The 12080-nt window shown below is 37.0% G+C and overlaps 1 protein-coding gene across 3 annotated transcripts; it reads left to right on the forward strand.

Moving 5' to 3' along the window:
• Positions 1-6245: 6245 nt before the first annotated feature.
• LOC101741759 (bombyxin A-3 homolog) lies at positions 6246-11831 on the forward strand. Of its 3 annotated transcripts, none has more exons than XM_062670268.1 (3): positions 6246-6345; positions 6588-6747; positions 11268-11831. In XM_062670268.1, exons 2-3 carry the CDS (start codon positions 6597-6599, stop codon positions 11456-11458), a joined length of 342 nt encoding a protein of 113 aa, XP_062526252.1. In that variant the 5' UTR covers positions 6246-6345; positions 6588-6596; the 3' UTR covers positions 11459-11831. The 3 variants fall into 3 exon arrangements, with proteins under 3 accessions (XP_062526252.1, XP_021202225.2, XP_021202223.2); XM_021346550.2 differs by having other exon boundaries at positions 6265-6421; XM_021346548.3 differs by having other exon boundaries at positions 6268-6421; positions 6588-6765.
• Positions 11832-12080: the final 249 nt, after the last annotated feature.

Consider the following 12080-nt stretch of genomic DNA (forward strand, 5'->3'; position numbering starts at 1 on the left):
TCGATATATACTATTGCCACGTCTCTCCATCCATTTTCAAATTAAGCTTTACATGAATTACGAATATAACGAAAATGGTTTAATTTTTTTCTGCTTTTGTAAATGTCAAATTGTACGTAAGTGTTTTTGGGAAGTTTTTCCTTTAGATTCCTCGCCGGATGTTATGAATGCTATTTTATTTATTTATTATAAGGATGGACGAACTCATGTCCCACCTGGTGTTAATTAAAACTATCAATCATTCAAGTCTACGCACTCACAGAAGCAGCAAAAGAAGAAGATATTTCTTATTTTTATGAGACAGTCAAAAGGGCTAGGAAGTCAGGGCATAAAGACTATATCATAATGGGCGACTTCAATGCTAAGATAGGTAAACCAAGACACGAGGAATTCTTGGTTACAGAACCATTTGGTCTTGGTACAAGAAATGAAATAGGCCAAAAATTGATAGATTTCGCTCTAGAAACTAAGACTGCAATAATGAACACATACTATTATAAGAAACCAAACCGCAGATGGACATGGCGTTCACCAAGTGACAAATATAAAAATGAGATCGATTACATTCTATCTAACATACCACAGAAGTTTCATAATGTGGAAGTTCTAAATATCAACTACCCATCAGACCACCGGCCAGTGAGAGCAACTATATCTCTTGAAAAAATAAAAATATCCAGGACTAGATACAAGACCAAGCAGTGTGCGAATCTAAAATACGAAAGCGAAATACTCCGATTCAGATAAAATCTCCAATTCCACCTGTTACGTGCCGATGACCAGAACTTAAAAGATGCTGATAATGTACAGACCCAATACAACAAAATAATCAATGCCATCTCGAGAAGCCTAGAAGAAACGCACAAGGAACACAATTCGAACAAGCACAAAAAAATATCGCTACGCACAGAAAAACTCATGACTAGAAGAAAAGAATTACAGAAGACTAAAAACAAAACCAGAAGTATAAGAAACGAAATATCAGCTTTATACAAACTCATTAGCAAGTATATCAGGCAAGATTACGCAAAATACAGACAGGATACCATAACTAGGCACTTACAAGTTTCAGGCAGCACAAAAAAGTCTTATAAAGAGCTAACACAAAATAAAACTTGGATCGAAGGACTTAAAACATCAGGAAAACAATCTATAATAATAAACCGCAATGATATCATTAATATGGTCACTGAATTTTATAAATCACTATACAGTAAAAATACACCCTCATATGTAGACATAACACCAAGCAATAATATATCAAACAACGAAAAGGTACAACCAATCTAGAATCTGAACTTATCGCAGCAATAAAAAACCTGAAAACCGACAAAAGCCCAGGCCCAGATGGCATTCCAAACGACGCTTTAAAGACAGCTGACAGAATATTAGCACCACCTGTGGCAAAATTATTTAACCAGATATTAGAAAGAGCTGAGATCCCCATCCAATGGACACAATCAAATATCATTTTAATCTATAAAAAAGGAGATCCAAAGGACATAACAAATTACAGGGCTATTAGTTTACTGTCTTGTTTCTATAAACTCTTTTCGTCAATTATAAACAACAGAATCAGTGATTCGCTAGAGAAAAATCAACCAATTGAACAAGCAGGATTCAGAAAAGGTTTTTCTACAGTGGACCACATTCACACCTTGGAACTTTTGATAGAAAAATACCAAGAAAAACAGAGAACACTATACATTGCATACATAGACAACTAAAAGGCATTTGACACTGTGTCACATGATAGTGTATCGAAGTCGCTAAAAAACCAAGGGAATGATAAATATATACAGATAAATTAAAAACATTTATAAAACTAATACAAGTAGAATAAAACTAGAATCTATAGGCTCAAGATTTCCTATCAAAAGAGGTGTAAGACAGGGAGACCCCATGTACCCAAAAATTTTCATTGCCATACTTGAAACAATATTTAGACAGCTAGATTGGAAAAACCTCGGCTTAAATATTGAAGGTAAATAAATATCTGACTCATCTCCACTTTGCAGACTTAGTAGTGCTGGCAGAATCAGGTTCAGAACTTCAATACATGGTCGAGTCTCTCCACAGAGCCAGCATTAAAGTAGGCTTAGAAATGAATACAACAAAAACTATGGTAATGACAAATAGTGCTAGAAAGAAAATAACAGTCGGAAACGAACTATTGAAATACACAGACTATATTTACTTAGGAAAACAGATCAGCTTTGAAAGAAAAAGCAATGAGATGGAGATTGGAAGAAAAATCCAATTCACCTGGAACAAGTACTGGAATTTACGTGAAGTATTTCAAAGCACGTTGCCAATATACTTAAAAATCAAGGTTCTGAATTCCTGCATTCTACCATGTTTGACCTATGGCTGCCAAACTTGGAAGTTTACATCAAAGGCCAATAATCTAATAGTAAGCTGCCAACGAGGAATGGAGCGAAGTCTGCTGAATATAAGACAGATTCATAAAATCAGACACACAAAAATTAGAGAAAAAATCTATAGATGCTCTCGAATATGCCAGAAACTTGAAGTGGAAATGGGCTGGTCATGTAGCCAGACTTAAGGACCAGAGATGGACTGCAAGAATAAGTGCATGGAAAGGGCCACAAGGGAAAGAAAAAAGGGTCGCCCGATATCAAAATGGGAGGACGATATAAAAGCTATTGCTGGCCCTCGATGGATACAGGTAACTCAAAATAGAATCAAATGGAAGGACTTGGAGGAGGCCTTCACCATGTTGAATGGGTTTCTGCCAAACATAAGTGAAGAGAAATAAAATTTATTAAATACCTATTTACTTTGTATTTTAGCAGGAAATAAAAGGCTTTTTACTTTTATTTATAATTATTTATTTGTGGGTATGTAAAGATTTGCATTCTAAGGAGTCAGTGGTGGTCCACACGAGACGGAACCGTAGTGCGGTTAGTAAAGTCGTGTATGGGTAATGAGATCAGACTATGTTTATTAATAATAATAAAAAACCATAGAATAGTTATCTATAAGAATTGACAAAATGAATACATACATATTTAGCGACAGCTACTTTTTTATTTGTTATAAAATACATCCTATACTGACGTTAGAGTTTTATTTATTTATTTTTCCTACCTAAGCTGATAGTCTTGAGAACCTATTTCAGCGTAGCCTTAGCTAGTAGGTGAGCTCACGGGGCTCAAATCGGAGTGATGCTAACACTGACCCTAGTAAGAGCAGTGCTTCGCAGAATTATCATTGGATCGGAAACGTGACCCACTGAGAAGATTCGACGAGAAACTCAGTGGGTTAATTCGCTCGTCGAGCCCTTCGTCGCAAGCGACGGGTTCAACGAGGACGGTGACTGGGCGTTACAGTAATTAACATAGTTTTGTAAAAAATGTTCCTAATTTGGTTCCGAAAAACGGAGCTATTCACGAAAACGATTTCAATACCCGCTGCCCAATGAACGCTATAAATAAACCTTTCCGTTAAATAAGAATTTATGAGTTTGGACACAACATTACATAATTGAAAAAAACCTTCAAAATGAAAAAAAGATTATTCTGGATAAGTCTTGTAGCCGTGAGGACGCATAAGTGGCTCTCTTCGACACATTTCACATTTCGCTGAAATAGCCTCTCAAGGCTAACTAACAATGCTTCGCCCTAACGTGCAGGTGAGTTCACGGGGCTCAAACCGGAGTGTTGCTAACATTGCGCGCGTGACAGTTACGGGAAGAACGTCCGTATAATTGACAGTTATGGCACTGACTAGGTGTGCCTTTCTTGTGTGGGGCTTCGACGGCGATTCCGGAAAGCCTACAGACCGTTCGTATGCTGAATATTTGCTTACCCTCAGGGGTAGGCTGGAGGGCGACGAGAACCATGTTGTATGGCTCCCTTCCGCGGCCTCTGTGCATGCGGTGTACGGAGTTAACTGGTAGACCTTGTTCGAGAAGGTCGGCCTTGACGAGCTCCGCATCCAAATCTTTAGGGATGCCACGTATGACGGCACGGAGTTCGCGCTCCTCCTGAAGCGTATACGTATGGAAACTTATACGCTCCTTACGGAGGTAAGAAGAGAGAGCCCTATGGTCGTCGGGTGTTTGAACCTTAATTTGAATGCCGTTCGCGAGATTACGGGCATTCGTGAAATTGATATTTTTGGCCTTAAGGGCCAGGCAAACTCGATCCCAAGTTGCCTTCTCTTGAAGCATAACCGGGGGAGGGGTCTGGGTTTTATTTCGTGCCACCGGACGCGGCGTCGGAGTGGCACGGGCTCGGGGCGCAACGGGAGTCTGAGGGCGGGGGCGAGACGCGTTCGCGGCTTTGCTAATTTTAGCGGCCGCGGGAGCTCGAGACTCCGCGGCACGCTTCTTACCCTTTTGTACCAGGGTGAATCCATCCGTCGATAAGGCGGGGTCGAGGTCGACCTCCATGTCCTAGTCAGAGTCGGAGCACGAGGAGGCGGACGCAGGCGATCTACGAGCAAGTGTAGGTGTTTTAGAGGGCGCGACGGAGGCCGCGGATGATCGCTCAGCTGAAACGGTGGCCATGGTGGACGACGCAGCAGCTTTACTCGCCAGTATAGGCGACACGGGAGCGGCAGGCACGACGGAAGCTGCGGTGCTCGATGCAGAAGCTTTGCACGCAGGTACAGGCGACGCAGGAGCAGAGAGCACGGCGGAGTCCTCGAGAGGGCTCGCAGTGTGATTAGCCTTGAAGGTCAGAAACTCTGAGGCGAGCTGTGGGTAGCGAAGTCGGAGGAACTCCGCAAATACAGCGTCCATGATCGCTGAGTGCCCAGGTGGGGCGGCCCCGGGTCTTAAAAACACTCGCCTTGCGGCGAGGCCCCAACTTCTCGGACCTGAGCGGTTCTATTGAACGCAGGTGGCGATGCGGCGCTATTACTACAGGACAAAGAAGAACACAACAAAACAGAAATAACAAAAAGAAACAAAACAAATAAACACTTCCAGGACAACACTTTGTCGGCAGATGTACTACGAACACAGGCCGCGCGAACAATGGCCGGGCTAACAAAAGCCGGGCGAACAAGGGCCGGGCGATCGAGTGGTCGATGAGCACGTCCGCACGTGACGAATGCTTCTATCGAGATGAGTGTTCAATTCTCTGGAAAATACCACTAGACGCGAAGAACTATTAGCCGATATGTATAATCAGCGCATTCAACAATTAACTTTATGTATTCAGTAAATTAAACATGTACATTTAAATGTAAATCAATTACATAATTACGGTAAAGTGAAGCCTTTTTAACCAAGCATTTATAATTTGTATTTTTCATTTAGAAAAACAATACAAAACGTAACATATTTAAAATAGAATTTAAACTATTACCTGCATATTGTTCGTAGTGGGGCGTATTTTAAATGCATCCTACTCATTTCTATTGGGTGGGTGAAACTGTGATACAATATTATATAAACATCGACCTCATCTCTCAAGACGGGTGATTCTGATGTCAGTAATAGATAATAGGCAGTAATAGATATCAAAGCAAGTACGGAGTAAGTTATCGCAGACTGGGTCCTCTATAACTAAGATTTCCTTGCACCCTTCGATCAACAATTGATGATCGAAGCTTGCACCGGTCAGTTTCAGATTTCAGCTAACTATAAGTTCTTGTTTGTTATCAAGACTGGTATTGATCTTTATAAACCAATCACTCGGCAACCAACCCTGCCTATTTCTGCCGTGAAGCGGTAATGCGTTTCGGTTTGAAGCATAGGGCAGACGTTGTAACTATACTGAGACCTTAGAAGTTATATCTTAAGGTGGGTGGCGCATTTACGTTGTAGATGTTTATGGGCTCCAGTAACCACTTTACACCAGGTGGGCTGTGAGCTCGTCCACCCATCTAAGCAATAAAAAAAAAACCAACCACAATTGGTTTTTTTAATGACTTTGTTGACAGATGAGCATACGCCTCACCTGATGGTTACTGTCATTCATGGACGTTAGCAATGCCAGGGGCACAGCCAAATCGCTGCCTACCATTATAAAGGGTTTGGCGGTTTCAAAAATAACAATCATAATATCTTATTCAAAATGTTTTCTTAAAAAATTAAATTAATGTGTTAGCTTTTATGTTCCACTAAACAAACTTTGTAAGCGAATGCAGATTATTGAGTTTTGAATTTGAATTAAAATAAAACGAATACACTTCCAAGTGTGGCCCGCGCTTTAAGCACCCACTAATAAATCACGTGACATTTTGTTTTGAGGAGCCGTTATCGCATTGCCGTGACAATGTTTTATAAACGCATTTATCGAGTAATTCCGTACGCTGGACCATTGGGGGATATATTTAGACGTGCTCTCTGATGACAGCTTCATTCATCAGGTAACTTTGATAGGGAGCATTTGTCGAGCCGTCCGCCGATACATCGATACTCTCGAAGATGAGACTTCGATGTTATGTGGGTTCATTTGATTTATTTTATAAAATAAATAAAAATAAAACTAAACTGAAAAGTTGCTCTAAGATACATTAAAAAAAATTATTTAAACTGTTAATTCGTAATCTGTTAATTTGTTTCGATATTTAAAAGAAATAAACATTAGTTTTTTTTTTCTTTCTTTCAGATATACATAATGTTGATACTCATGAGGAGTAGCACCATTGTGTTCGGCGACAATGCGGAAAGGGTGTACAGCCTCGACGACAAAGTGAAATGCTGCAGCAGATGGCTCTCCATTATCATCTTCAACTTCTGTAATAACGCTTACAAGATTGTCAAAAGAGGTACATCGCTAATGATAGGTTATCAATTCATTTACTTTATTAATTGTGTGGTTTGATTGCACGTGTTGATTGTTGTCATTTTTGTTCTGTTTTGGTCGATATGAGGGTGCATTTGAGACTTTGAACTGTGGACTCCGATGCCGTCTGTCAGTCAACACGTGCACATGAGCGCGAATAAAATTATTTCGCGTACATCGTCTTTGTCCAATACAACCTTCATAGTTCAAAAGCTTGAATGAAAACCGATTTTGGTCTCAATTCAATAGATCAGTCAGTATTGTCACTACGGTTGCCGGCGTTGAATTTGTGCTAAATCATAAGTAAAGTAATTATTGTAAAGTACATTTATCTACTGTATAAACTAATTAACTAACTTTGTGTAAGGGTAAAATTTCTGATTAATATATTTAATATGTTTATTGTATTTATCATTGGTATTGCATTTATGTAAACGTGACATTTATGCATAAATTGTTTACTTTAATTTTTTTTTTATCACGTTATGTACGCCGCGATATATTTTTTTACTTAGAAACTCTTATCCGCCGGATTGTTTCCAGAAGATATCGCTCTTAGCGATAAGGCCATTGTGGTTTTGTATTTAGTGTTTTGCAGTTGTGGTAATTTTCTATTCGTGTATCTATACTAATATTATAAAGAGGAAAGATTTGTTTGTTTGTTTGTTTCGAATAGGCTCCGAAACTACTGGACCGATTTGAAAAATTCTTTTTCCATTAGAAGCCGACATTGTCCCTGATGAACATAGGCTACTTTTTTTTTATTTTTTTTTTTATTTTTTTGGTTTCATGTGTATTTTAATGTTTCCGAAGCGAAGCGAGGGCGGGTCGCTAGTAATAGATATATACATATTCAATTGGGTCTCGGCTTAAGTTTAACTTTCACCAATGCCGTGAAGAGTGGGAGTATATTGATGACAGAGCGGTATTCTGAAATAAAAATACACTAGAAGTAAACTTAACAAGTACTTACTTACTTACTTTTTACGAGAGCTACACCGTTCTCATATATGTTAAGTTTTAAGCCACGTTCTTTTATTCTCGTCTGCCACCACTGGATACTGCACGGAATCGTTTTTCTTTTTTAGAAAACTATAATATTTAGTTATTTATAAAAAGTTGTGTTGTTGACCAAATTAGACACGTCTATTAATCCGGGCCAATTTAATGTGATTTCCTTTCTAATCACGGTTTTTCTATACTTTTTATTGAGTTCACTCAATTAAAATATTTTTTATAGTATATTTTAAAATTTAAATAATGATATGGTGTATTATCAAGTTAGGATAGATTCATGAGTAATTTTACTTATTGTAAAAGATGATTATTATGTATTAAATATACCTATAACAAAACATATTGTGTACGGTTCGGCTTGAGACTATGAGTACATCAACTATTTTAATAAATTCCCGAGTCACGTCTCCTATTTTAATCCTGAAATTCGCTTAGCTGCAAATTTTCAAATATTTCATTCACTACCAAAATATTATGCGTTAACATTTTTATTTGTTTAGTTTTGGGCCTTAAAAAGTCGATCGAGATTTTAGCGTACTGTTATATCTTCCCTTTGTATGACTATATTGAACTGTAGACACATTAAGTCATGCACTCAGCATTTCATGCGAGAAGCTCGTATAACTTTAATAATAAAACGACAGTTCAATCTCAGCCCTCATTTGACGTACTCGTTGCTTTCGTCACATTCTATTTTTTTTAACAATTACTAAATCTTATACTAAATCAGTGTAATATAGTGTTCAACATAACATTCAAATAGTTTTTTTTAAAACGTGAACTCCCGAACCCCGCATAACATTGGTGGCAGCGTAAAAGGGATCAAAAAACCCGGTCCTCGGTTCGTCTTCGTACCTGAAGTCATCACCGTGATTCTGGAAACTGGTGGTAGGACCTCTTGGGAGTCCGCACGGGTAGGTACCACCACCCCGCCTATTTCCGCCGTGAAGCAGTAATGCGTTTCGGTTCGAAGGGTGGGGTTGCCGTTGTAACTATACTGAGATCTTAGAACTTATATCTCGAGGTGGGTGGCGCATTTACGTTGTAGATGTCTATGGGCTCCAGTAACCACTTAACACCAGGTGGGCTGTGAGCTCGTCCATCCATCTAAGCAATAAAAAAAAAAAGAAAAAAAATGTGAGCTTTGAAAGAAGAAAAAGAAGAAAATAACCACTGTATCCTGGAAAGAATAGAGGAGAAAATTGTCAAGACACAGCGAATTCCACCGTCTCCTGTGAAAAAAAAAACACTTCAAATTCCACTGTCTCCTGTAAAAAACAAGACATCATATTCCACCGTCTCCTTTGAAAAACAACTTATCAAATTCCACTGTCTCCTGTGAAAAACGACTCTTCAAATTCCACCGTCTCCTGTGAAAAACGACTCTTCAAATTCCACTGTTTTCTATGAGAAAACTACACATCAAATTCCACTGCTTCCTGTGAGAAGAAAAGTAAGGCGCAAATTTTATCATATATTCAAACTCATCGCGTGAAGGAAGTCCTACTCAAGAATCAAATCATCATCATCCCGTCTCCCAGTTCTTCGTGCTCCAACTTCGAGATGCTCCTCGTACTGTAAGTCCTAAGATAAGGAACTTGATAATTCACCGACTTAATTGTATAATCACTAATTCGTTTTATAAATTTATTAATAATTAATTACCCTGCGATTTAAAATAAAATATCATATTAAAAATATTCAAACCACGCGTCTAACATTCAATGCAATCTGAAATTTCTTAGAAGCGATAAGGACCGCCCGCGCGCGTGCAACTTTTAGATAATTTTAATAGCCGTAAGTTTTAACCTTGTAATAATCTCACCACTATAAGTTATACATCGTGCTTTTTCAATTTCAAATTTTATGTAAAATATTATTATAATTTTTTTTCTTTTTTTTTTCTTCCTGTTTGTTTGTTTTAATCATTTTAAGTCACATAAATATAAATAAATATTTGAATAACATATACATAAATCATATATTGAATGACGAAGCAGAGAGAGGTTAAAGAAGAAGAATCTGTTACAATGTCGGAAATTGCTCTAAACGTCCTTATCGTATTCATCGGTACTTTCGATGGTTCACGAGATAAGCTAACATCGTTCTTAAATAATTGTCGCAACGCCATAAATTTAGCATCCGCTTCTCAAGCAGAGGTTCTCTTAAAATATATACTCAGCCTAGAGGGCAAAGCGGAAAAGGCATGTGCCGTCAAAGAATTTACTAAATGGTCACAGTTAAATCTCTGTAAAAATGTTATACTTACCTGTGTGAATCGACTGATGTTTATACAATACCCGGAAATCCGTCCTGTGAAATTGAAATTATTACAAAATCTGCAACAACTTTACCTGAAAGTTGTCAATATAAAATAATACATGGTGACATAGATATATATGGCATAAGCTACATAATGAGAAATTTATATTTGTCCAATCTAAATCTTCCAAACTCTCGATTGAATGCGATAACAATGATGTAACCGAAATTGTTATATCTGGTACAGGTGTATTTAGTATTCCAACTAAATGTATTGGTTATCATAAGAACTTTAAGCTAGTGAGGAAAATCTCACCTAAGATTGATGTGCCTAGTATTGTATCTACTTTTAATATTCTTAATGATAGTTGCTGTAATTTAAGCCAAATTAGAAAATATATCTTGCCAATGTCTAAAATACAGAATGTTAATTTAGATAGTCTATAAACTATAAATATTGCCTCGGATAAAATAATTAAGGAATAAGATCTTGTACGATATCCAGGTGACTGGAATAGTCTTTTTAGTTTTCCTATTTTAAGTGTGCTAGCTTTTATTCTATGTTTTAGTATTTTGATTTTATATGTTTGTAAAAAGAATGAGTATCTCCAAAGATTATGCAGAACTAATAAATTAACTATTAATAAAGAACAAAATTCTGAAACAGAAATGGAAATAGAACAACCTCGTTTGCGTATGGGTTAAACCATATTGAAAACTTATTTTTCGATAAGTTTCCTCTTAAAGGGGGGGTTTTTGTATCTTCCCCTTTGTATGACTATATTGAACTGTAGACACATTAAGCCATGCACTCAGCATTTCATGCGAGAAGCTCGTATAACTTTAATAATAAAACGACAGTTCAATCTCAGCCCTCATTTGACGTACTCGTTGCTTTCGTCACATTCTATTTTTTTTAACAATTACTAAATCTTATACTAAATCAGTTTAATATAGTGTTCAACATAACATTCAAATAGTTTTTTTTAAAAACGTGAACTCCCGAACCCCGCATAACAGTACGTACCATAAATATTTATGAGGCTAATATTATAATATATTCTGACGAATAAAGATGTATATTAAATGTGAACAATGATGTTCAAATAAATCAATAAAACTTAGATAATCTAGTAGGTTAACTTACAAAATTTAATTACGATTTGATTAAAATAGTAAAAATTAAAAGAAAAATCTGTTTTTATGTTGTTATTGTTTTTACAGAAAAAATGGCGCCTAAAGATCTACAACAAGACACGACCAAGCAACGGCTTCTCGTTGAAGGAAAATGGCGGCGTGTTCGTAGACAGGTCGCGGAAGAATGTTGCTTACGATCTTGCACTGTCGCTGAGCTCATCAGGTACTGTTCGAAGGACGCTCCGCTCGTGCAGAAACATCCTGAACTCTTCTATTGATCTATCAATGTTTCATTTTACACATCTATTATCCAAAAGATTTCATTAAATTGTATCTCGAGACGTAAAAGTGAATTCAAGTTCAACTATGACAAATCTGAATTAAACATCATCTATCAATTGCTCTCGGATTTTCGTAAATCATAAATATTTTGGGAAATTAATGAATACAGAACTTTTAAAATCTCGTGTAACTTCTATTTCAATTGTAAATGCTTTTTTGGTGGGCCATAAACAACAATGTAATTTGAAAATAAAAATCATAAAGATTTTCATGAATCTAACTGAATGTTATTTAACCGGGTAAGTACAATATACTGAATAGCAAAGTATTACTACTAAATTAAGCTGTAAATACAATATTTAATCCCAATAACATTGTTTCATTAAATTCTATTATCGAATTTCGAACAATAATTAGTAATGACTATGGTCGCTCAGTTGTGGAAATTTGATTTTAATCAGTGATACAACAAGATTTATTTTAGATTGATTTTATTTATCAAAATTTATGAGTCTCGTACAAAAAAAAACTTCTTCATCTTGCCCTTCTCCCACATAATTAAGGTTCGGCGCAGCATGTTCTCTAACCAAACCAGAATAGGGGTTTGGCATGTGCTTT

Source organism: Bombyx mori, chromosome 9 (genome assembly GCF_030269925.1).
Source record: "Bombyx mori chromosome 9, ASM3026992v2".
Classification (NCBI taxonomy): domain Eukaryota; kingdom Metazoa; phylum Arthropoda; class Insecta; order Lepidoptera; family Bombycidae; genus Bombyx; species Bombyx mori.